The sequence below is a fragment of the Nuphar pumila genome, chromosome 4, assembly GCF_984573655.1.
Source record: "Nuphar pumila chromosome 4, dmNupPumi1.hap1.1, whole genome shotgun sequence".
NCBI classification, from domain to species: domain Eukaryota; kingdom Viridiplantae; phylum Streptophyta; class Magnoliopsida; order Nymphaeales; family Nymphaeaceae; genus Nuphar; species Nuphar pumila.
The window spans coordinates 118,708,445-118,732,993 of NC_143252.1; the positions used below are offsets into that span (position 1 = coordinate 118,708,445).

At 37.2% G+C, this 24,549-nt stretch overlaps 1 protein-coding gene across 1 annotated transcript; it reads right to left on the reverse strand.

Moving 5' to 3' along the window:
• Positions 1 to 16,477: 16,477 nt before the first annotated feature.
• Positions 16,478 to 19,599, reverse strand: LOC149840796 (vignain-like). Its single transcript, XM_090005137.1, has 4 exons — positions 19,140 to 19,599; positions 18,344 to 18,579; positions 18,098 to 18,238; positions 16,478 to 16,720 (listed from the first exon to the last, which is right to left on the reverse strand). The coding sequence occupies exons 1-4, from the start codon at positions 19,597 to 19,599 to the stop codon at positions 16,478 to 16,480; spliced, it is 1,080 nt and encodes a 359-aa protein (XP_089861263.1).
• Between the last annotated feature and the right edge of the window lie 4,950 nt (positions 19,600 to 24,549).

Genomic DNA, 24,549 nt, shown 5'->3' on the forward strand with positions numbered 1-24,549 from the left:
GGGGGAGTGTCAAGAATATAGAGTCACATGGGACTCTTAAACATGCTGAATCAAATAAGATTGACGCGGTCAATCCTTATGGGAATCAATTAGATATGGTTGTTAAACCTTATCTCCAACAACAAAAAGAGTCTCAAAAGAATAGAATCATTCACCTGTTGAAACCGTCCAGTTCAATCTCATTCTCTTCATTGTAATCCAATTAGAGTCCTAAACAAACTTGCATGCTCTCAAGATAAGCTTTGTCATTCAAGGATTGTAACTGGTATATAATGCAAGAAAACACCCCTCAAAATCATCTAGAGAGAGAGCATTTGTGGATGTAAGTCACATTGACCAAACCACGTAAAATCATGTTTGCTTCATGCTCTTGTTCTATCATTTTCATGTGGCTCTAAAGTTTTCACGAGTTTGGTATGAAACTTCACAAACCATACCCGGATCCATATATTAATCAAACCCTTTGGGTCCGACCTGGATTCTAATCTGGCCTTCTTATTTATCACCAAACCCTGACCCTATAGGGTTTGATACGGGTCGGATCTGAGTCAAACACATCCCATTGACACCCCTAGCCATGAGACCTGCCAAGTCTATGGTCACCACACCCGATGGCATAAAACCCCGAGATCACCCCCTCACCCACCAAGAGCCTGCTGCTTCAGCCTTGTGGCATAGGACTAGGGTCAAATTCTTGAAGTCCTTCAACTCTAACACCTTAAGCCGGCCCACCTAACCAGGTGTGTGGAGCCCTTGTGACAAGTGACAGCGCTAGCTTGATGTGTACGTGATCCTATACTTATGGTAGCATGAGGGCCCTAGCAAAACCATTCTCATCCAAATTCAAGTTTCTTTAACAAGTTCTGGTCGTATATGCATTTCATTTGAATGCATAGGAGTGAAAAATTAAAGAAACACCAGTACCTAAGGTGCATTGAACACATCCATGTGGTGCATGGGTGGCCAACTTCTTACGTGAGAATAGTCTTGTTACCACCAACCGTCCATCTCGTCCCTCGCTTGATCCTTGCCTTCTACTTCCACGTCCGTCACTTTGGTTCTGCTTATGATGACGGTCTAACATCCCTATGGTCCCATCTGCACATGATCAGACAGATGATATAACTTCCATCAAGAGAGAGGAGCTTCAATGGCAGCTAAACTTAGCAGAAGACATAGTATGAAAATATTTTCCACCATCATAATCATCATGAATGGAATTTGGGTTTAGCCTGCCTACTACATATTGTTAGGTCATGGCTTCCTAAAGCCTCTGGTTGCTCAGGGTCTGTCAGATCTTCATGTCTGCCAGCTTTCAGCTTATATGGTGCACAACTTAAAAAGGGTAATCAATCCAACATTGTTTAGACTCCTAAAAAATAAAATAAAAAGAAAACTTTTTGATTGATTCAGGTGTGTTCCAGTTGTACCATACGGGTATCTTTGATGGCTTGTCCATGGTTGGACGAAATGAACAAAAAAAACGGAACAAAACATTGGTTCTGTTCATTCGGTAACAATTGTTCCAAGTCCAATGTTTGTTTGGACCATGCTCAGAAGCTATATCCCAAATGTTTGTTGTTTGATGATGATGTGCAGACAACTTGGACAGTCATGGATAATGGGTTGAATTACTTCGTTTTGGATCGTATGACCCAATTTGTCCACCATTTTAGATGTTTTAACAAGTTTATTATAGTTTTTTGCCCGAATATGGATCCAATTACGAAATTATGTATAAAATCATGAATTTTTAGTTTGCCCTAAATATGGATTTGAATTTTAGGAACAGAATAACCATCAAGTGAAGTTGCATTTCTTATCAAACCCATGTACACTAGCAATGATTTTAATTAAACAATGATTTTAATTAATACAAACATTTGATCAACATTTGGACAGATTGCTTTGTTCCTAGGTCCATTCCAAGCACTCGAGTTGTTGTTCAGTGTTCTTCTGGACATAACTAGTGATAAATTCTCTCAAACTTTGCATTGTCGACTGTTGGTGGTTCTGCTTTTGCTTGCCTAATTGGGAAACTCGTTATTCATATTGATTGAATGTGAGATCATATAATCTTGTTATCTTTTTTTGCTTTTGGTTATGTTCAAGTTATGCGGGGTTTTGTTCACATTAGTTTGCTATTTCAATCATACAAGAAAATATCATGTAAACAACTAACTATCGGTTATGCTGCTTTAGCAAGTTCCAGATGGTGGTGTTACAAGTGTGCAATGGGATTGCATCAACTCTGTGTGGAGCACTGTGTTGCTGCTCAGGCATCATCAAATGATGGATGGTTAAAGAACATTCTTATAGCAGGTGGCACTTCGTGTTTGCCTGGTCTTTCAGGTAAGTTGTTTTGATGAATTTCTCTCTTTGTGTGTATATATTTACCCAACCTTGTTTTTTTTCTTAATGGCTATGTATTCCTGAACAGAAAAGTTTTATTTCCATGGTCTCTCTCTCTCTCTCTCTCTCTCTCTCTCTCTCTCTCTCTCTCTCTCTCTCTCTATCTATCTATCTATATATATATATATATGAGAGGTTTTAGCACAATTGTTTACTGAAAACTATTTTACATAACTTTCTGCATCATTGGATTAGCAAAATGTTAACCTGAAATTGATCTGGCCATCAATTTTCTGTTGTTATAACAAGATTTTGCAAGCCGTTTTCTTTGTTCTTATTTTTTCATTCCCTGAAATATTCCTATTTTATGTACTGTAGTTGCACTATTATAACTAAGGCTTCTCAGGTTTTAACACGAATAGAGCCATCTCCCTACTCTCTTGTCAGGAAAATTCTAAAACACATGGTAGTTGTTGCCATTTACACTAAATCTGTTTATGTAGTTGACTTTTTGAATCCCTTTAGTATGGCACCTTTATCAAACATGGATCAATTGCATTTTTTGTAAGGGCCACCGATGACACTTGCAATCCTTATACGAAAACCTCATTCAATAACATGTTTGGTAAAAAATGCTGCATACTATTCTTCAGAAACCAATCAAGCAGGTAATCCATTTAAAGGAGGCCCATGTTAAGCAGGTAATCTTGTGCATAGTGTACCAATCTCAGCAGCTTCTCATCCTTTGAATCAGGTAGAGCACTGTAGCCAAAGATTTGATATGATGAATGTAGTGTACACCCACCAACTGAAGCCTCCTTAGGAACATCAGGGACCTTCGAATTCAATTCTACAACCTCATTTCTCTTGGTAGAGAGTGACAAAGAAAGATCAGTATTTGTTAGAGGAGAAGCCAATGGACCATTCAAGTTATCTTGGAGGAATCCTCCATTGGCAGACACTCCAGAACTTGCAAAAAAGTTCAGATTTCCTGTGCTAAGGCCTGATTGTGATGTACCAAAACCAACCGAAGTGTATGCCTGCAGAGGACCTTTTATAGTTGTGGAACTGGAACTAGATTTAGGATTCCATTTTTTATCCATGATTGCACCACCAGATTTACTGCTGCTGCCTGATTTTTAAGAAGCCTTAGCAACATTGCCTCGATGGCTATTTTCAGCTTGATCAAACTTCAGTCTAAAATGTACTCTTTTGAAATTATTTAAATGGTGCTTTCTATGGGAATCTGGCCTAAATGCTTCTGATGAATATTTTGTCTGTGGTGAATTTACAACTTGTTCCTTGCTAATAGCTGACGACTCCTTTGGAAGACAAAAAGAAGAAATTCTGGAATCCCCAATGCCATCTTCATCTTTTGACCTTACAGAAATAGGACAACAAGGGAAACTCATTGCCTCATTTGAACTCACTGTCTCATTTGGCAACTATTCTAAAGAATGCAAAAATTTCAGTGTTTTAAATAGTGAAAGATGCATTGCAGGTGGTAAATTGGGGATTCTACTCACAACAGGCCCAGAGAGAGGAGTTTTATGGGATTGGATTCTATTACACACAATTACTTGAATGCAAACACCTCAGAGAGAGAGAGAGAGAGAGCTGGTTTTCACCATCTTTCTTTTACGTCTTCGAATTTGATTCCACCCAATTCAATGAATCCAAATACACCCAAGTGGCGTCAAGTGGTTACCTCGCCGAACTCTCCAATTTCTCTCACTCCCGGGAGACTTTGAACTACTGAACCATAACCCAAGCCATTTTCCTCCCACAGTAGAGACTAGAGAAAGAGAGAGAGAGAGAGCAAAGCCATGCCCAAACAGAACCTATGGCGCCACCACCTCCACTCCCTCCCCACCAAACGCTTCTTCCTCGCACCCCCTCCCTCTCTCATCCACACCCCCTCCGTCGGCCAAATCAACCGTGTACCTGTACGAATCGGACGATCAAGAAGGAGGGGATTGAGAACTATGGGCCGGTACCGATACTCAAGTGAATCATTCTGTATCGGGCAAAAATAATAAAAAACATTATGTGTCAATGTGATATGTGTTAAAATGATTAAAATAATATTAAAAATATTTAAAAATTAATTTTTAATATTTTTATTTATTAAAAAATAACCTATTGGGAAGTGATGCGTATCGATTTTTTGCTGATACAATACATAACCGATACTGACAACAATGGGAGGGACCACCATTTTTTTTCTAGAGCAATGGGGCAAGAACAAATTCAAGATCAGATGCAATCACATGGCACACTTTGAATGTACCACTGCACCTGATCCGACCTCCATCTTATGTTGGACCCCACAGCTGACAGTCTGCATACCAGAGATGAAAGGTGGTCAGGTGCAGCGGCACACACAAAGTGTGCAATGTGATTGCACAGGTATAAAGCCCCACTATGGGGGCAGGTTCACTTTCCTGAAGTTTTATAGCTATAGACTGAGGCCAATTAAGGCCCATATAATGGTGAGCTCCTAGTAAAAAAAATAAAAAAATAAAAAAAACATCACTCTACCAATCATAGCCGTTGCTAATGCTAAGTGTGGGACCAACAAAACTTCGCTGACCACCAGCACAGTTAAAGCTTATAAATGGCTGGTGGTGCAATGGTGATATCCACCAAGTTAATTAAAAGATTTATTAAGCTCTACGATGCATTATTCGTAACTTACACGTCCTACCCTCGAGCAATATTAAAAATATTAACAAATTAATTTTCAGTATTTTTATATTTATTAAAAATAGCTCATTCATGGGTAATGATATTCTGCCGATATTATACTATACGCACCCATACTGATTGATTTTTAGCTTCAGCCGTCTGTCCGGTACCTTTACCATGTTTACCGTGGTGTGGGACCCACATTGAGGTGTTGAGCGGCTCTTCTTTGTGAAAATATCAGGTGCATAGATTGCACAAATATTTGCACAAATATTTGTGTGCACTAAGCACTTGATCACCCTCCAGGGACACTACTGTCAGTTGTGGGGCCCAAGGTCTGATGGAAGGCAATCAGGTGCTTAGCGGACAAATTTTGTGCCATGCGATTGCACCCGATCCTGACTCTCGTATAATAGACCCGATTAGACCTAGGTCCGGATCGGATACCATACCCAAAATCTGGTCCAAGTCTGATTCGACCTGGGTCCAAACCAAACCCGACCCGTTGATACCCCTAATCATATATATACAAATGGGTGAAAAAAGTGGACTAATCCTAGCTGTCTAGATGCATATTCGTTTTGGATGGCTTGGTTCGTTAATACGTGTCATACGATCCAAAGGCGGGATTGAATGTGATGGATGATTAGGTTATAATGACCTTATGTGCACTCCCATGAAGAAATTCGGTTTTAGGTTCCACTGTACAATATGTATGTACAGCGTGGAGTTTGATCTTTCACTACCGATTCAGATTTATCGATACCGATACTCAAGTGAATTATTCTGTATCGGCCAAAAATAATAAAAAATATTATGTGTCAATCATAACACAACACGTGTTAAAACCATTAAAATAATATTAAAATTTAATTTTAAGTAATTTTTACATTTATTAAAAAATATATCAATTTTCTGCCGATATAATGCATACCGGCTGGTACAGGCCGATACGCACCCATACTGGTAACATTGGTCTTACTACTAGTGAACAAACCTAATTATAGGTGGTGTTACCCTGTAATTCCGCGGACACACGTTTGACGAATCCAGTGTTTGATGGGCACAGCCCTAAAGGACATTGTAGTTCGCGGCCTCGGCCGTCACTGGATGTTTCAGAGACTAAGCCTATTGTGACAGTCATTAGAAGCTTTAGTGACAGTTTTGAAGGCTTTAGTATCGCTAAATATCAAATTTGTTTTAGTGGCCTTTAAAGAATGCCACAATGTATAAATCATATAATCATAATAAAAACTGGTAATGTTCCATTTTGTTTATTTGATAGACAATCTGGGTTAAGCACCTACCAGTCATACGATAAGCTATACATGTGGGTGTTGTGATGTTCTAGCACTTGGTGACCTTAGGCGTGATTTGGGATGGCGCGACCATAAACCACGCTGGGCCACCAAACAAGAGATGCGGCAGACACAAAATTCCCGTCTGCCGCATCTCTGGAACAGTGATTCAATGTTTCAACCCCCCTGTTATGCTGAGAATATGACGGGGAACAAACATTACAAGAAATGGGCTGAGGGGGTCGCCTTCACCCTCTCTCTCTATTTCCTTCTTTCTTCCCCTTCTTTGTTCCTATCTCTCTATCTATCTCTCTTGTGCAATGGCTGGCTATAAGATCTCTCTCCTTCTTCCCTTTCTTTGTTCATATCTCTCTCTTTTTCTCCGTCTTTCTTGTTTGTTGTTGTTCTTCTTCTATTCTTTTACAACTTTTTTTTCTTTGACGAGGGTGCAATGAAATTGCACACTTTCAGTGTATTGTTGCACCTGATCACCCTTCATCTTTGGGATACAACCTGTCGGCTGTGGGGCCCAAACAGGGGCAGATCCAAAAATCTAAATTAGGGTGAACACGCATGCATACTAAAAAAAGAAAAAAAAGTCGTGCAAAAAATACAAAAAAACTAAAATGATCAGTTTAAACACCTTTATTAGATGTCACCTAATCCCTTAAGAAGAATGACACTGAAACTTGAGAGAGAGAGTAGTTAGGGTCAACAGTAAAAAGTCAGGTTTGTGTGGTGCCCACCCGAACCCGACCTGTCGCCGGGTCAGAGTGGGCACCCTGATGTGAATCCTCTTATTGGGAGCTTTTTTGGGTGGCTCAAATATGGTACTGCCCTTGGGCCCAAGCAATGATGGAGGGTGATCAAAAAGCAGCAGAACACTAAAAGTGTGCAATCACATTGCACCTTATCCTCCTCTAAAACAGAGTATGAACAGAGCAAGTCCATGCCCGAGCAGTCTTCAATTCTAGACCTCCCTATCCAGTTGTTACTTGTATGGGCCAAGTAGAATAAAAGGAAATCTAGTGATCGGCAGGGTACTTGTCTAATCACTGGACGCTATGTATCCAATCATTGGAGAAGCGGTTGGGATACAAGGCATCCATTGATGACTGGGCTGGGTATCTCTGTGAGGTACTCGGTTGAGTATTGGATCCACTCTATTCATCTGAGTATTTTAGCTATTAATTAAGACCCATACAAAATTCTATTGTTTCTTTCCAACCAATTAGTTCACCAGCCTAGCCACAGTCAGTTCTCTCAATAGTATAATGTTTTTCCTTTTCAAAGACATTGTCCCTTCAAGCCATGTGGTTTTTTTAAAGGCAAGCTGGGTTAGAAAGACCCCCACCAGTTATTATTCAAAGTACCACTAGGTTTTGATCCTGCAACGTCCCACCACAAGGGGAGAGCGGATCTTGTAAAACTCTGGGTGAGATTAGCAATCTAAGCCAGCGTTTACAACCACAAAACCACCCTCGGATCCGTTCTCCTATAAGGGGACATGCAATAATAGCTCCTACCAACCACGCGGAGCCCCCGTTGGTATGTTGATTCCTTGTCCATCAGCTCTATTATATGATAAGATTGTGAGTTTAAGGGTGTGAGTGCGAACAAAGTTAAACTGAATGGGCGAAAAAGGATCAAGCTAATAACGTTACATGTGTAGCAAAGATAAACATCCCAGATCCCGCAAAAGCAAGGATCTGAGTTATGTTGTATGAGAGCCTTGGATCTGGGCATGGGCCCAATACGACATCAGCAGCTCTCTAGGCCACATCAGATCTTTAGATCTGAGATATAACTCTTAAATGCACCCTAAGAGTTGAGATATTTTTTTTTGAAAGGCACATTGAGGTTAGGCAGACCGCTACCAGTTACACAACAATCCATCGGGTTTTGAACTTGCAACCTCCCAACATATGGTGTTGTGCACTAACAACTCCTACCAAACAAGCGGAGCCCCAGTTGGTCCTAAAAGTTGAGCGATGGGTATATGGAGGTATTGTTAGAAAAGTTTTAAAATATAACTTAACTGTAAAGTCTTGGTGATTTATTGTTTCCCACCAAAAGTGCTTTGAAAATGTTTAGTCCCATATCTAAGAGAGAGAAGTTTTTCTGGTGGTTTAAATAGAGGGTTTTGTTATCTATTCTTTACTTTGGTAATCTTTGAGTCTTTAGGTGGCTTGCGGACGTTGTAGTGTATCGTGCAGCAACGGATGCGCCGTTCGTGAACATGTGCGTGTGTGTGCAAGGGCGCTTGAGGCGCAATATGACATTTTGATGGTGCACTTTGCACGCTCGCAGTGGTGCAATGTGCATATGAGGTGCAAAAATCCGTTTTGACTTTTCAGTTTTTGAGTTGTTTGGCCATTTGAAAGGCTTTAAAATGCATTTACATAGAGATTATGGTGAATTGTGGCCTTTAATCAACAGTCAAAGGTGGGTGACCGTTTAGGAACCTTTGTCCTAATTTCAAACCGTCAGTTTTATGGCCATTAATCTCATTTATCGTAAAACATTTTGACCTTTCTAAAAGTCTACAAATCTCTTCATTTTTTGTCTTTTGAGGATCCGAATTTCTGACTCTTCAGTTTTTTTCCTTTCTTTCTTCCCGATTTGGCTTATAGAGTTCAAGTGTGGGAGAGGTCATCTGTTCTTGCGAAGCAGTGACTCTCTTGAGGTTTAAGCCTAGTTGTATCCTGGGAACTCAGTCATAACAAACCCCTTTTCGCATCTTTGAAACTTCCAGAGTGGGGTGATTGAAGTTCTAAAGATAGCGATCTTAAGAACGTGCCTCTAGGCTTGAGATCTCCATTTCCTTAAATCCTTATTTTGTCACCTGTTTGCAGTAATAATTTTAGAACTTCAGTATGGCCTCTGGTTCAACATCCAACTCTATAAATCTGCTTAGCCGTGACCTTGAAAAACTCGATCGATTTGATGGGTCAAACTTCAAGCGGTTGCAATCATATGTCTCCTTGTTGTCCGAGCTGCATATCGACTATGTCCTCAAAAATGAATGTCCCATTGTTATTGTTGAAGAAGTTGAGACAGAATAATAGAAGAAAGAGCGAAAAAGGTGGCATACTGACAACTACAGATGCAAAGGGCATATCCTGAACACTTTAGCCGATTCTCTCTTTGACTTGTATTCTCCATTGGAGTCGGCTAAAGAGTTGTAAAATGCTTTCAAGATCAAGTATAATGCAGAAGATGTTGGTAACAAAAGGTTTATTGTAGATCAATATGTTAATTTTTTTATTGTTAATGATAAGCCTATACTTACTCAAATTCATGAGATGCAAATATTGGCCTATAAGTTCAAAGAAGAAGGTATGTATCTTGATGATAACTTCCAAGTTGCTGTCATCATTGAAAAACTACCAGATTCCTGGAAAGAATATAGAAATCACCTAAAACATAAAAATGAGAAAATCACTTTAGATTGTCTTCTTAAGGACATTCAAATTGAAGAGGAGACTCGTCTTCGTGACAAAAAGAATTTGAGTCCTAAAGAGGGTTGTCCTAAAGTGAATTTTATTAGTAACAAGGGTGGCAAAATCATGAAAACCCAGAAAATAAAAAACAATTTTGTGAAAAGAGAAAAGCCAACTGATAAAAAGAAAATCAGTTGCTATGTTTGTGACAAGTTTGACCATTTTGCTAAAGATTGCAGAGAAAGGAAGAAGACTGGTCTTAAGCCAAATGAGTCAGAGGAGAGGCTTATTGTTGTAATCTCTGAAACCTATATGGTGGCAGCAAATAAGGACTGGTACCTGGATACTAGAAGCACTATTCATGTTGCAAACGACAGAAACTTATTCAAGTCGTATAAAGTACTGGAAGAGGAATGTAATCTCTTTATGGGAAACTCTTTCTCAACTAAAGTGTTGAGAAAAGGGAGTGTGGAAATTAAGTTCACCTTCGGGAAAATCCTAACACTTGTCAATGTCCACTATGCTCCAAAAGTTCAAAAACTTTTAATCTCTGCAGATCTAGTGTCATGAAATGGTTTCAAGATTGTTATTGAGTCTGGGATTATAATTGTGACCAAAGGAAAAATCTTTGTAGGAAAAGGGTTTGCCACTGGTGGTATGTTCAAGATGAGCATAAATGAAACTATTACTTCTATTTATATGGTTAACTCCTATTTTCTTTGGCATTCACGATTAAGACATATAAATTCTTGTTGCATTCATAATATGAATAACTTTGGTCTTCTTTCTTATCATGTTAGAATAGAGTATAAATATAAGTATGAGGCATACATTCAAACCAAGCTAACTAGACTCTCATTTTCTAGTGTAAAAAAGAATTATAAATTGCTTGAATTAGTGCATTTTGATGTGTGTATGATGGATATTGTTTTGAGTCATGGCGGCAATATGTACTTTATTACCTTTATAGATGACTACTCAAAATTATGTTATGTTTATTTGATAAAACATAAATTTGAAGCATTTTCAAAATTTCTTCTTTATCTTGCTGAAGTACAAAATTGGTTTAAAACAAAGACTGCACATTTAAGAACAGATAGAGGAGATGAATACTTAGGTGGAGAATTTGATAAATTCTGTAGAGATAATGGTATTATCCACCAAACATCTGCTCTTAAAACTCTTGAACAAAATGGAGTAGTAAAAAGAAAAAACAAAACACTTGTAGAAATGATGATTGTTATGCTTCTTAATACGGGTTTACATTCCAACTTATGGGGAGAGGCTATACTTTCTGCTTGTTATATTCTTAACCGAGTTGGTTATTCCAAATATGAAAAATCACCTTATGAATTATGTTTTGGTAAGAAACCTAATCTTAGTTATTTTTATGTTTGGGGTTGTTTAGCATATGTTAAAATTTCAAAAAATAAAAGAAAGAAGGTTGGACCTAAAACATTTAAATATGCATTTGTTGGATATGCTAAACATAGTAAAGCATATAAAATTCTAGACATTGTTAATGATGTTATTGTAGAATCTAGAGATGCATATTTCATAGAACATAAAAATGCATTTAATTCTCTTCTTGATGACAGTCATATTATAGTAGATGAACATCATGTTAACGACATGATTGAATATTCTAATGATTGTGCTGCTGAACCAGAAAATGAAGTTAGGCACAGTAAACACATTAAAAAACCAATTAATTTTGGTTCTAATTATTATACCTTTCTAATTAAGAATGATCTTGTATCTTTTCGAGAGACGATGTCTTCTCAAGATGCTGCCTTTTGGAGAGAAGCTATAAATAATGAAATTGAATCAATTATATCGAATAATGTTTGGAAATTAGTCGATTTACTTGTTGGTTGCAAAACTATTGGCTGTAAATGGATTTTAAAAAAGAAATTAAAAGCTTATGGTACAATCGATAAATTTAAAGCTCATTTGGTTGTAAAAGAATTTAAACAAAAAAAAGGGATTGATTATTTTGATACTTTTGCTCCTGTAACCAGGATTTCTACTATTAGAATTCTGATTGCCATATATAAGCTTCAAGTCCATCAAATGGACATGAAAACAACTTTTTTGAATGGAGAATTAGATGAAGAGATATATATGGAGCAACCAGAAGGATTTGTAGTGGTTGGGCAAGAGCGCAAAGTTTGCAAACTTGAGAAATCTTTATATGGATTAAAGCAAGGCCCTAAGCAGTGGTATGAAAATTTTGATAGTTCTCTGATAAATAATGGTTTTAAAATACATGATACTGATAAGTGTGTCTACAATAAAGTAGATTGTAACTCAATTATTATTTTCTGCTTATATGTTGATGATATGCTTATTTTGGGTTTCAATAGTGAATGCATAAAATAAATAAAAAGATTTTTATCTTCCATGTTTTGTATGAAAGATTTTGGTGTTGTAGATGTTATTCTAGAAATCAAAATTGTAAGAAATAATAATGGCTTTGAATTATGTCAATCACATTATATTGAGAAATTTCTTACAAAGTATGGATATATTAATAGTTCACCGGCATATACGCCATATGATCCAAATATGAAACTGACTCCTAATGTTGGTGCAAGTGTTCAACAATTAAAATATGCCAGTGTTGTAGGTAGTCTTATGTATGCAATGAATTGCACAAGGCCTAATATAGCCTATGCAATAAGTAAGGTGTGTAGATATACTAATAATCCTGGTCATCAACATTGGAATGCAGTGAACAAGATTCTTAGATATCTTAAGCATACTTTAGACTACAAAATCCACTATATCGAGTTTCCTGTTATTATTGAAGGGTATAGTGATGCAAGTTGGAATACCGATTTTGAAGATTCCAAGTCTACGAGTTGTTGGGTTTTTACCCTTGGTGGAGGAGCAGTTATATGGGGCTCTAAGAAACAGACCTGTATAACTCATTCTACAATAGAATATGAGTTTATTGCATTCGCATTTGCTTGTAGAGAAACTGAATGGCTTAAGAATATGCTAGTGGATATTCTACTAGATGGAAAGCCTATACCTGCTATTTCAATGTTTTGTGATAGTCAATCAACTATATGTAAAACAGGTAATATGAAATACAATGGAAAGTCTAGATATATTAGTTTAAGACACATTTTTATAAAACAAATGATTGATGACAATATTATATCATTGAAATATGTGAAGTCTATCAAAATTTGGCAGATCCATTTATGAAAGGCTTTTTGAGAGATGTCATCAATAAAACATCGAGGAAAATGGAAATTAAGCCAATTAAGTCATCACCTAAGGATACCCAACCTAGAGCGTTGGAGATCCCACATGCCTAGGTTCAATGGGAAATGAATTGTCGAATGACAAATATTGAGCATATTTATGTGAGCCCATTACTGATGTTTGCTCATGAGCTGAGCTGTAACTAATATAAGAGTTTAGCTAATAGCTCTTAATGAGTTTGTAGGCCTTAAGGCTAGGGTGTGTGTTACAGTACACCTCGACAAACTCACCTATGTGAGTGTAGAAGTGTGAGCCGCTTCTTATGAGAATTGACAATTCTCTAGAGCACTCATGAATCCAGGGAAGCACTAGGCTCAAAATGTGCCAACATGAAATCCACACAAATGAACTTTTGGAAACCTATGTATGATTGAAAACCCTTTAACAATATAATAAGAGCTAAGTTCAAGGTAAGTTCACTTAGCACCTTGGTTAATTTAGGGTTTCTTTCAATAAGTGGGGGTTCAAGTCATATAGACACTCTCATTGATGCATAAGTTTATATGCAAGCCAAGTACATTTTAAAACTAGTGGGGGATTATTAGAAAAGTTTTAAAATATAACTTAACTGTAAAGTCTTGGTGATTTATTGTTTCGCACAAAAAGTGCTTTGAAAATGTTTAGTCCCATATCTAAGAGAGAGAAGTTTTTCTGGTGGTTTAAATAGAGGGTTTTGTTGTCTATTCTTTATTTTGGTAATCCTTAAGTCTTTAGATGGCTTGCGAACGTTGTTGCACATCATGCAGCAACGGGTGCACCATTCGCGCATGCGTGCATGTGTGCGCAAGGGCGCTTGTGGCACAATATGGCATTTTAATGGTGCACTTTGCATGCTCGTAGCAACGCGAGGTGCATATGAGTTGCAAATATCCATTTTGACTCTTCAACTTTTGAGTTGTCTGACCGTTTGAAAGGCTTTAAAATGCATTTATATAGAGATTATGGTGCATTGTGGTTGTTGGATGGTTTTGAAGGCCTTTAATCAACATTCAAAGGTGGGTGACCATTCAGGGACCTTTTTGTCCTAATTTCAAACCATCAGTTTTATGATCATTAATCTCATTTATCGCAAAACGTTTTGCTCTTTCTAAAAGTCTATAAATCTCTTTGTTTTTCGTCTTTTGAGGATCCAAATTTCTGACTCTCTAGTTTTTCTCTTTTCTTTCTTTCCGATTTGGCTTGCAGAGTTCAAGTGTAGGAGAGGTCATCTGTTCTTGCGAAGCAGTGACTCTCTTGAGGTTCAAGTCTAGTTGTATCCTGGGAACTCAGTCATAACAAACCTCTTTTCGCATCTTTGGAATTCCCGGAGTGGGGCGATTGAAGTTCTAAAGATAGCGATCTTAAGAACGTGCCTCTAGGCTTGAGATTTTCATTTTCTTAAATCCTTATTTTGTTACCTGTTTGCAGTAACATGTACTTGAATAAATAAATCTATGAGCAGGTTCCCTTGTCAAGAAACACGAATATTGCATGCAAATATCACCAACATCAGGTGAGACATTATGATACTTATTGAAGGGTCAAGTGATGCAAAATCTCATATCTTGTGAGTAGTAGTTTTAAAATCTATGCAACTTGCAAATAAATGTCAGCATAAGCCCAAGATCAATTGCTCCTCTCATTAACATCACCATGCCTGTGCAACCTTTGCAATGAGAATAAAACTGGGCTGGTGGGAAAAGCAGACTTAGGGATTTAAGCTAATCAACAGAGTGTTCTCTCTCTAAAAAAAAAAGCTAATCAAAACAATGAGCCAGGTGGTTTTTCTCAGTTATCCAAAAAAAATATGTGCCAAAACAAAGCTTTTGAATATGGGAATCTAATTGACTACAAACAATGCAATCAAGGTTATGGGAAAAAGGATGAGATCCTAATTATAACCAATTTTTTAAAAGAATGATTCATGGAAGGGGGAGAAGGGCGCGAGATCAACTTAGGTCATATTTTTGAAATCAAATTCTAGGTTATATATTCAATCACCACCACACATCTTACTTGATGATGATGCGTGTAAGCCTTTGTATTTTACCGATCATTTTTGCCAGGTCGCATAATGTCGATGTGAGCATCTGCATCATCATGTTGATGTCAAACATCCAAGATTTTTTTTTTAACTTTAAATCATTTTTATATGAATGAGCAGATTTTTTTTGGGGGCGGGGCCCACGCGGGCTGATCAGGTGATATTGAATATAAACTATTCATTGCTCAATCGGTGGTGCTGCATAGAGATGCATGTAGGCCCCACTCACAATTCTAATTTCTAAAGCCAGATGCACAGTTCCCAAGTAAGATGTGTGGTGGCCATTAAAGTGCGGTGCAGTTCCCAAGTAAGATGTGCTGTGTGGATTGACTATATATAACTTATGATTGATCAGTTATGTATATTCAATATGACCTCATCTCCACCTCACTTGGGAGCAGTGAGAATGGGGTCCATGCACAACTCGATCAAGTGAGATGCGTGGTGAGGATTCGTTGTGAGCCTGACCTTGACTTTCCCTCTATTTTGAATACGGATCCCATCATTTGACATATGATGGGTTATGTCCTACATTCAATCCTAATCGTCCAACCAGTGGTAAGGATTGATCAACATTCTCACCAGGACGTGGACCGATCCTGTCCGTCGCATCGGTTAAATATCTAGGATTGACATAGGACACTATATCCTGTGCCAAAGTATGGGATTATCCTTCTTTTTTTTGCTCTATTGTCCACCCAATTTTTCTGACTCTTGTGCGTATTTTCTGCTGTCTGCATGAAACTCACGGATCAATGACACTTCACTTGATTTGGGATCATATATATTTGAACCTATGTCACGAATAACACCAATATTTTGGAAAAGCATCGCACTTTTGTCACAATATTTTCAAAAAAATTATACAATACAGAAAAATATGATCTATTCAAGTTGTCACCTATTTTGAAAATATCTCATTTTATAATGATAAAAACATTGTTTACAGTGTTTGATATTATTTATATTTATATATATTTTATTTTCTTGATATACTGATATTTTCTCTAGATTTTCCTGAGAAACCAGATTTTTAAACATGACAAGATTTTCCCTTTCCGAGATTTGCGACGACGTTTATTCTAACAAGCATGCAGACTGAGTTAGGAACGAGGGCAAAAATCAAAATTAAAGGAGAAGGAACGTTATTGAAATTTATTGCATTCATATATAAATCGTAATTTATAACATGTGATTCCAGTGATACATAACATAAGGTGTTAACCACGAAGAAATGGACTTATAATACAACAATGATAATAACAACCATCAAACTTAGGAGCCTCACGTAGACAATCTTTCACAATAATATGCAACTTCATTAAGTATATATATTTCTCTTTGGCCAGCTTCCTAGTTCTTTCTTGTTCTATGCATTGGACCTTTTTTATTATATATTATATATGTTGGTTGGCCAGAGAGTTAGAACTCTTGATAGGGTAGGTGGCTTCCATGGCAATGCCGCAGAGGCCTTGTTTGGAGGAGACCCCACGCGCCATCCTGATGTAGCCTTTCTCCCCCCACCCGACTCCCCACGAGTTCTTTACGATCCAGTACCCGCTCCCATCACCCGTTGCTCCGTAACCCACTATGGCCACCCCATGATCCAACTCAGTCCCGCACTCCCCGTTGAACACGCCCTGCATGCAAACGGCACGTCGACTCAAATTTGTAAGAAAAAACAGGATTGCAACCTCTCTCTCTCTCTCTCTCTCTCTCTCTCTCTCTCTCTCTATATATATATATATATATATATATATATATATATATATATATATATATATATATATATATATATATATATATATATATATATATATATATATATATATATATATATATATATATATATATATATGAGAACATGGGCATGGTGTTAAATAAAACATGCTATTTGATTTCAGGTGCTTTTTTAAAATTCTGACTCTATAGATGTGTTCAACATAATTGATTTATTAGAAATCCATACTTGAACGATGCATTTTGGATGAAAAAAATAATATTTGGAGCCTCCAAAATATATAAAAATTATAAGCCATATATTTTTGAAACCTTATAAAAACCAATCTATGCGTCAGAATCAAATGCTCCAAGAAGTCATTCCTATAAAAACAAGCATATAGATCACATTTGTATGGTCAGAATTAAAAAAAAAAAATCCAATAGCATGATTCATTTAGCATCGTACCCATTTAATAGGTTCTCATTTCTGCCGTTTTTTCAGCAAATCTGACCCTGTAGATATGTTTGGTATGGTCTGCTTTCTAAAAATGGATACTTTTTTTAGATTTACACGGATAAACCACCCCAGGAACAAAGATATAGCCGTGTTGGCTCTGCCTGTTGTACTTACGGTCACTGTCCTAGCAGCGCAAAACTCGATGGGATCACCCCTTACCCCCAGCGAGTTGCCACTCTTTGGCTTGCGCAAAGGGTGATGCCCACGAGATTTGAACCTAAACCACCTGCCTATCTGCCTAGGCCCCATCCCACTAGGCCAAACCCTTTTGGAGTCTAAAAATGGGTACTAGAGTTGCGTTTTTTAATGAAAAATATGTTTTATGAGTCTTAAAATTCACAAAATTTTGGGCCAATGATTTTTGTAGCAATGAAAGTCTCATCTATCTGAGTTAATGGGGTCGACTCATTGAGTCACATGTTGGACCCAAATGGCTTTTGTGTGAAGAGGGCAGATCAAGCGCAATCACATTGCATACTTTGAGTGCGGCGCACCTGACAGCCCTCCATCTCTGAGATAATACCTGTCATCTGTGGGGCCCAACAGAAGATGGAGGGTGCTGATCAAGTGCAGCGGCACACTAATGTGTAATGTGATTTCACTTGATCTGCCATCACCTGAGAATCCCTTGCCACAAGGTTGAAGCTGTGCCTACTCTATAGGCAGGGGACCTAACCAAGGCCTGCCAATGTGCAGTTGGCTATGGGAGGTTTCCCTTAGCTTAGCCCCAAAAGAAAAAGGTTTTAGGAATTACTATGAATGAAAGAAAGACTCAAACCTCAGAGTAGAACTGGAAAGCAGAGCCGCTGGCATCGATGGCAACAGAAACAGGCTGATGAGCAACGGCTTGCATCAAAGCTCCCTCGTTGTTGGCCGGCACGTTCTGATGCCCATCGATGGTTACATTGTGAGTGTTCAGCTGCGATAGCACACACAAAATTTAGTGCCTTTCACTATGTTTCATACGAATGCCTAAAACAGAAGGGAAGTAAAACAGGCAGTTAATTTGTTGAATTTGCACCACCTTAACTGCATCACATGTGCCATTCTTAGCCTTGTATGGGTAGTTCTGCTCTGTTGTGATCCCCCCATTTTGCCTAATGAACTCAAATGCATACTCCATAAGCCCTCCATTGCACCCTTGGTTATCCTTGTTATCACAGTCAATTAATTCTTGCTCTGAGAGTGATACCAATTTGTTGGTTTTGATCTGATTAATACCCTCCACGGCAACAACAGTTGAAAATGCCCAACAGCTCCCTGATTCAATAACAATTTGTTAAGACCGAACCTCTTTTTTGGATTTTTTTTTTCTCACATCTAATACCATAGATGTGATCCACATGTTTTATTTAGTGGAAACAGACTTTTGGATCACCCAAATTCGGCCTGTATATAGATTTTTCCTGCTACCCAAAATTCAACAGCTATGAATGTATCGATTTTTTCTGACTCATAAAAACATATTTTTTCATCGAAAAAACACAATCCAAGAGTCTATTCCTTATATGTGGTTAGATTGTGTCAACACAACTGGAATCATGAGATTCTAACTCGATTGTAGGTACAATAGCAAATATAAATCTCCTATAAAGTAACAGAAGCTTAAAATATAAATTAAGAAGCTAGACAGAAAGATGATTTTCAATTATAAATTGCTTATTGGCTGGTGATGGAATTTTGTAGACCTGATCCTGGTGAGTTTCAAAATGGACTATAGTACTATATGCTATGAGAATCGTTTTAAATAATGAATTACTAATATGATGTTAATCTTATTTATTAGTCTGATTCTTTTAAGTCATAAAAAAGATAATTACCACATTGCCCTTGGTCCTTAACTCCAGTAACTGCACCAAGAGCCCTCCAGTCGATGGACGATGGGAAGTTATCTGCTGCTTCATACATGAAGCTCCGGCTGCCACGTGGAGTCCCGCGCCTCGTCCTGTGGTGACTCACCATGGATCCAGAGTAGAAATTCTTGAACTCCTGGTTGGTCATGTCGCCGAAGCGATTGAGCTGGAGCTTGTAGGAGGCGTTACCCTTCTTGTTGAAGGAGTGAACGAACTTGACATTCTCCTTGAAGACGTTGAACCTCTTGTGCTTTTCATCAAGGCCTCTAGACACCTTGTGGTGGCTCCTCCACCTGTCATACAGGCCCCACAGGCTGTTTTCGCTCGCTATATCCTTCTCATCGAAGTGAAATCCCTCCCCAAGTAGGAGACCAACTTCAAAACCAAACAATACAACACAGACCAAGAGCAATGAGAGCTTCCCCATCTTGGAGTCCTTAGCAAAAGAGTGGAGAAGAGGGAGAGATAAAGAGAGTGGGAAACGAGTTGAGTATTAAGAAAATGCGGGATATGGGTGGGGGTGGTGAGAATCCAGGAGAACTAGCCATGCATTTATAGAGAGAAGTGTGGTGAATGAGCACAATCATATTACATGGGCTATGAGAGAGAGAGAGAGAGAGAGAGAGAGCTCTGGTGTGGTGAATGAGGACACGATACATGAGAGAGAGAGAGAGAGGGTGGTGCATGAGGACAATCATATTACATGGGATGTGAAGATTCCTTGTGGGCAACAGATATGGTTTCTCTTGTTGGTTAGGCAAAGAGCCTGGATTCTCTTTGATGAGGGAGTGAGTGAGGTCACCAAGTTGGTTCAATGTGCTCTCTTTGGTTGTTGGGTTTTGGAGCATGCAAGGGAGAAGAGTGAAGGGGTTGTCATGCCTTTAAGAGGTGGGGTAGGGTTTTCTACATTTAGGGGTCTTGGTGCAACAAAGACACGTTAGGGTACGTAGCCCTTGTGATGCATGTATAAGCCCTTCTGTTACACCGTTTTGTAACAAGAACCATAAAGGCAAGAGGGCGGATCAGGTGAAATCACATTGCACAATTTTAAACATGCCGCTGCATGACCACCCTCCATCTCTGGGACACAGCTTGTAGGTTGTGGAGCCCAATAGAAATAGGAGGGCTGATCAAGTGCAGCGGCACACCAAAGTGTGCGATGTGATTGCACCTGATCCACCATCTTAAGGTAACCCCTCAACTTTACCTCAGCTGTTACGTGTCCATCATCACGCATCAGTGGTTTGGTTTTGCCAACTGAAGGAAAAGGTGAATATGTTTTGTTGGTTAAGAAAAGATGATATTAAAAATGGCGATGATGCAATAACAATCACACAAAGGCAGATGTTTTTTTTTTTTCAAAGAAAACACAGAGGAGGATGATATTTGCTTTCTTTTATTTGGTTTGTTATTTTTTATTCGATAGGTCACTGCCATTTTACATTTCAAGGGCATTTTAGCGTCCTGTCGTAGAGGACTTCATGGTGTCTCTTTTGGGAAAAGCAAGTCCAAAAAGGAAAACATTAAAAAGGAGGCAATCGAATAATTTAAAGGACTTTTTCGTGAAGATACAGTGAATGTACCTGGGATAGCAACAATGATGATCCTACAGTGACAGAAGGAGAATTTGAGATTCGGTGCAAAGGTTAAGGAGGTGCGGGTTTTTGAGTTGAATTTCGATGCTTCAGATGGATTCTCAGGCAATTTTTTCAAATAATCTCATAGTTAAAGTATTTTAATGATATTTTTTCGTGAAAGTGTTTTAATGATAATATCTAACGGCCAGATAATCTCATCGTTATACATGTCTTTAACGATGAGATGTGTCTAGGGATAAGGCATTCCAGGAGATATTCAGCTCGCCGTTATTGATGAAGCTAATAGCGACAAGATTCATGACTGTAGTAGAGTAATAGTGGTGAGATTCATGACTTGTCATTATTGATGAAGGTAATAGCGGTGACAAAAATCTCGTTGTTATTACTTTATCAATAGTGACGAGATTCTTTTCTTGCTAGAAAAGAGTCGTTATTCACCCTCATCCTTGCAGTGATATTATTAGGTTTAGGTTTTTATTCAGAAAAAGATCATATTGTATGAAAAAATAATGTATTTTTTAAAATACCTCACAATTTACCAAATCCACCAGATGGATAATTCTGCAGGTTCTCAAAATTTTTTAATGCTTTTATCCCTCGCAGGTGAGAATTTCTTATTTTTGCACATCACAACGCTAAAATAATACACCCATAGAACTCGTCAACAAAATCACATCTGAGGTTACGATATTCCAAAAAAGAATGCAAAATTAAAAAAAAAAACAATATGAAACTCATGATGAGTTTCGCGCGATGACCTACAAAAATCATAAATTTTATGAATGTCTAATAATTCCAAAATCTGAGACGAGTATCACAAGGCACATTACAAAAATCCTTTCAAGTGTTGTAAAAGTCCATACCTTGCAAAATTCTAAAAGAGTATTGCACCACATATTGCAAAATTATTAAAAATTGTGAAAGTTTGATATTGCAAAATTTCCCATTTGAATCACACTCGTATTGCAAAATTACTTTTGCTTGTGAAATTCAGTCCATATAAATGGTGCTATATTTTTCAATTAAGTTTTTTCATAATTCCTAGAGTTCTTGTGGTCCTCAATGCTTCTAGCGATCTTTCGATGACATTTTGGCGAATATTTTGGTGGGCAGAAACTTTGCAAAAATCTCTCAATGGCGGCACTTCAATGGCAACAGTTCACCAGTGGCAGAAAACCTTGAATCTCTCTCTCTCTCTCTCTCTCCCCCCCCCCCCCCTTCTCCGGTGAATCTCATGTGAATATTTTGGCAAAAACTATCGGCCGTGACTCCATCTACGTCCCTTAAACGAGTTTTTTTCTGGTAAGGTTACTAACAGTTAGGCTTTTCAGTGAATAATTTTTCATTGTTGTTTTTCTGGTAAAAACCTTTTTTATAATTGGATTTATGTGTCAGTTACATCCCTTGACTGGCTTGATTTTGCATGCATATTATCTAGTTTAATATGTTTTTTTGGGAATTTTCGGTGTGTAGGACATTGCATGCGAGTTTCCTTTATTTTTTTTTAGGTTTTTTCTGTTTTTGCATGTACACTATTCAATTTATTGTTGTTATCATAGGTATTAAATTTTTTTATTACGAGATGAGATGACACCAAATAATAGAAAAAACACACAAAGAACAACTATCATCACAACAAAGAAAATAAAAAGGCATAATGAGTTAGTTAGGCGCCAAGGATTTGACGGTTACATAGTGCTTTATAAGGCACATCTTAACACGTACAACAGGTTTGCCACTTCAATAGAGAGGGATCCTGCTCCTGCACCAAAAATCTTCTTTACCAAAAATACAACATCAACGATCTTCAACGCAAAAAATTGCACTGATCCAAACAGTTCTATGCACTTCCACAACAATGACTTCTATTTTTTATTTTTTTATAAAATATTATAATTAAGTAAACAATTTTTTGTAATTATTTATAAATGAAGTTGTAATTGGATTTTTCTTTAACAATTTAATTAGGTTGAATGTATACCAAGTTTGAATTGTATATACATGTGTGGTTATAGTAGCTTAATTTTGAATTGTGATCGAATTTACATAGTTTTTTAATTTCACAGATGAATTTGAATGTTACAAGTGAATTGCGTATCTAATGAATTATAATTTAAATATAAAAACATTTTAATATTGAATGTTACAGATGAATTTAAATGGTGAATATGAATGTTAAAAGTGAATTTGAATATTACAAGTGAATTGTGTATCTGCCGAATTATAAATTTAAATATTACATGAAATTGGAATGTTGCATGTGAACATGACAAGTATTTGCGAAGATGGTGAAGTCCACAAAAATGTTTTATAATAATGACTAATATTTTCGAAACATAAGGACATTCATGACTTTCACAAGAAAAAAGATGCAAACAAAATATGCATATTTGCCAAACTGGTAGACTATTTGTGAAATTCTGTGTTTAGAAACATGTAACTCCACAACTTTAGGATTTGTGAATAATGAGCAATATTTTGTGAATGTACATCATTAATTGCAGAAGTTGTTTTGAACTAAGCTAATTGTGCACTTAAACGAGAGATGCATGAACTAACGTGCTGAGTTTCTCCCAAATATGCAAATATCGAATTATCTATGCAAAAATCATCCTATATATATGCAAAATTCTTCCTATATACGAGAACTTCTTTCTCATATATGATTTTCTTCATAAATATGTGAATTTCAAATTTTTTATGTGAATGTAAATTTCTTACTAAATATGTGAAATTCATATTTTCTATGCAAATGTGAAATATGTGAAATTTGATTTTTCTCCTAAAGTGCAAAGGTTATGTATGTTTAAAGATCATCCAAAACTTAAAAAATATAATTTACAAAACATTGAATCTTTAAAGAACATCCAAAAATTTATAAAACATATCGGACATCGAAGAACTAAGGAACATTCAACATGAACTAATGTTAAACAAACAAAATTTAAACACCCATCATAAAATCTGTCAAATTTACATTCTAATATAGTATACATAAAAATGTAACAAAATAACAAACAACAAATGTAAAAAACTAACACTTACTTCACTTGCCAATGAAGTTTCTCCGTAAAATTCATGCTCCTTCAGCACTTTTGGCTGGGTTCTTTCTTGTTCTGTCTCATTAACATGTTCTCACTACAAATTGAAATTGAATATAAATATAAATTGAAATTGTATACACACATGACTCGGGACATTCATTATACCTTAGACATCGTAATTAGGTCCTTGCTTGGGGCTGAGGGGTTGACTCCCTTTCTACTGCCATATTTTCTCTTACGTGTAATAGACATCTCAAAATATTTAAGATATACATAGAAGATATAAGACATTGGTGCAACTCATTAGAAAACACTAGATACATATAAAGAAGCAATTCATTAAACAACTCTTAACAAATATACATGTAGGAGGAATTCATACGTACTGAAATGTATTGTTATTCATGCTTCCACCTATTGTGGCCAACCTCATGACATACATTGTACTTGTATAGTATAACATCTTTGTGTTATGTTCTCCATCTCTTCACCTTTGGACGCTCTTCTCTATGAACCACTTTTGGTGGATAGACAAAAATAAGAATAGATGGTGGATTTTGTGAGATATTATTCATCATTGGAAGGAATGGATATACATTATATACATGTCAATATGATTCAACTATGAAGAACTTATCGTGATAACCCTCATGTAGTTTGTCCGCATTCTAAATGCATACGATTGTATGTTCACATAAAATCTTGTTAACCTATCACTCTTCACAAGAGCATTCA

What these genes read in the sequence shown, in the direction of transcription:
- LOC149840796 (XM_090005137.1), bottom strand. Translation starts at nt 19,599, where the DNA reads ATGGGGAAGCTCTCATTGCTCTTGGTCTGTGTTGTATTGTTTGGTTTT. An exon ending in GCACATGTGATGCAGTTAAG is followed by an intron (nt 18,239 to 18,343) that starts GTGGTGCAAATT and finishes GTGCTATCGCAG; the next exon opens with CTGAACACTCACAATGTAAC. An exon ending in CTTTCCAGTTCTACTCTGAG is followed by an intron (nt 16,721 to 18,097) that starts GTTTGAGTCTTT and finishes GTTTGCATGCAG; the next exon opens with GGCGTGTTCAACGGGGAGTG.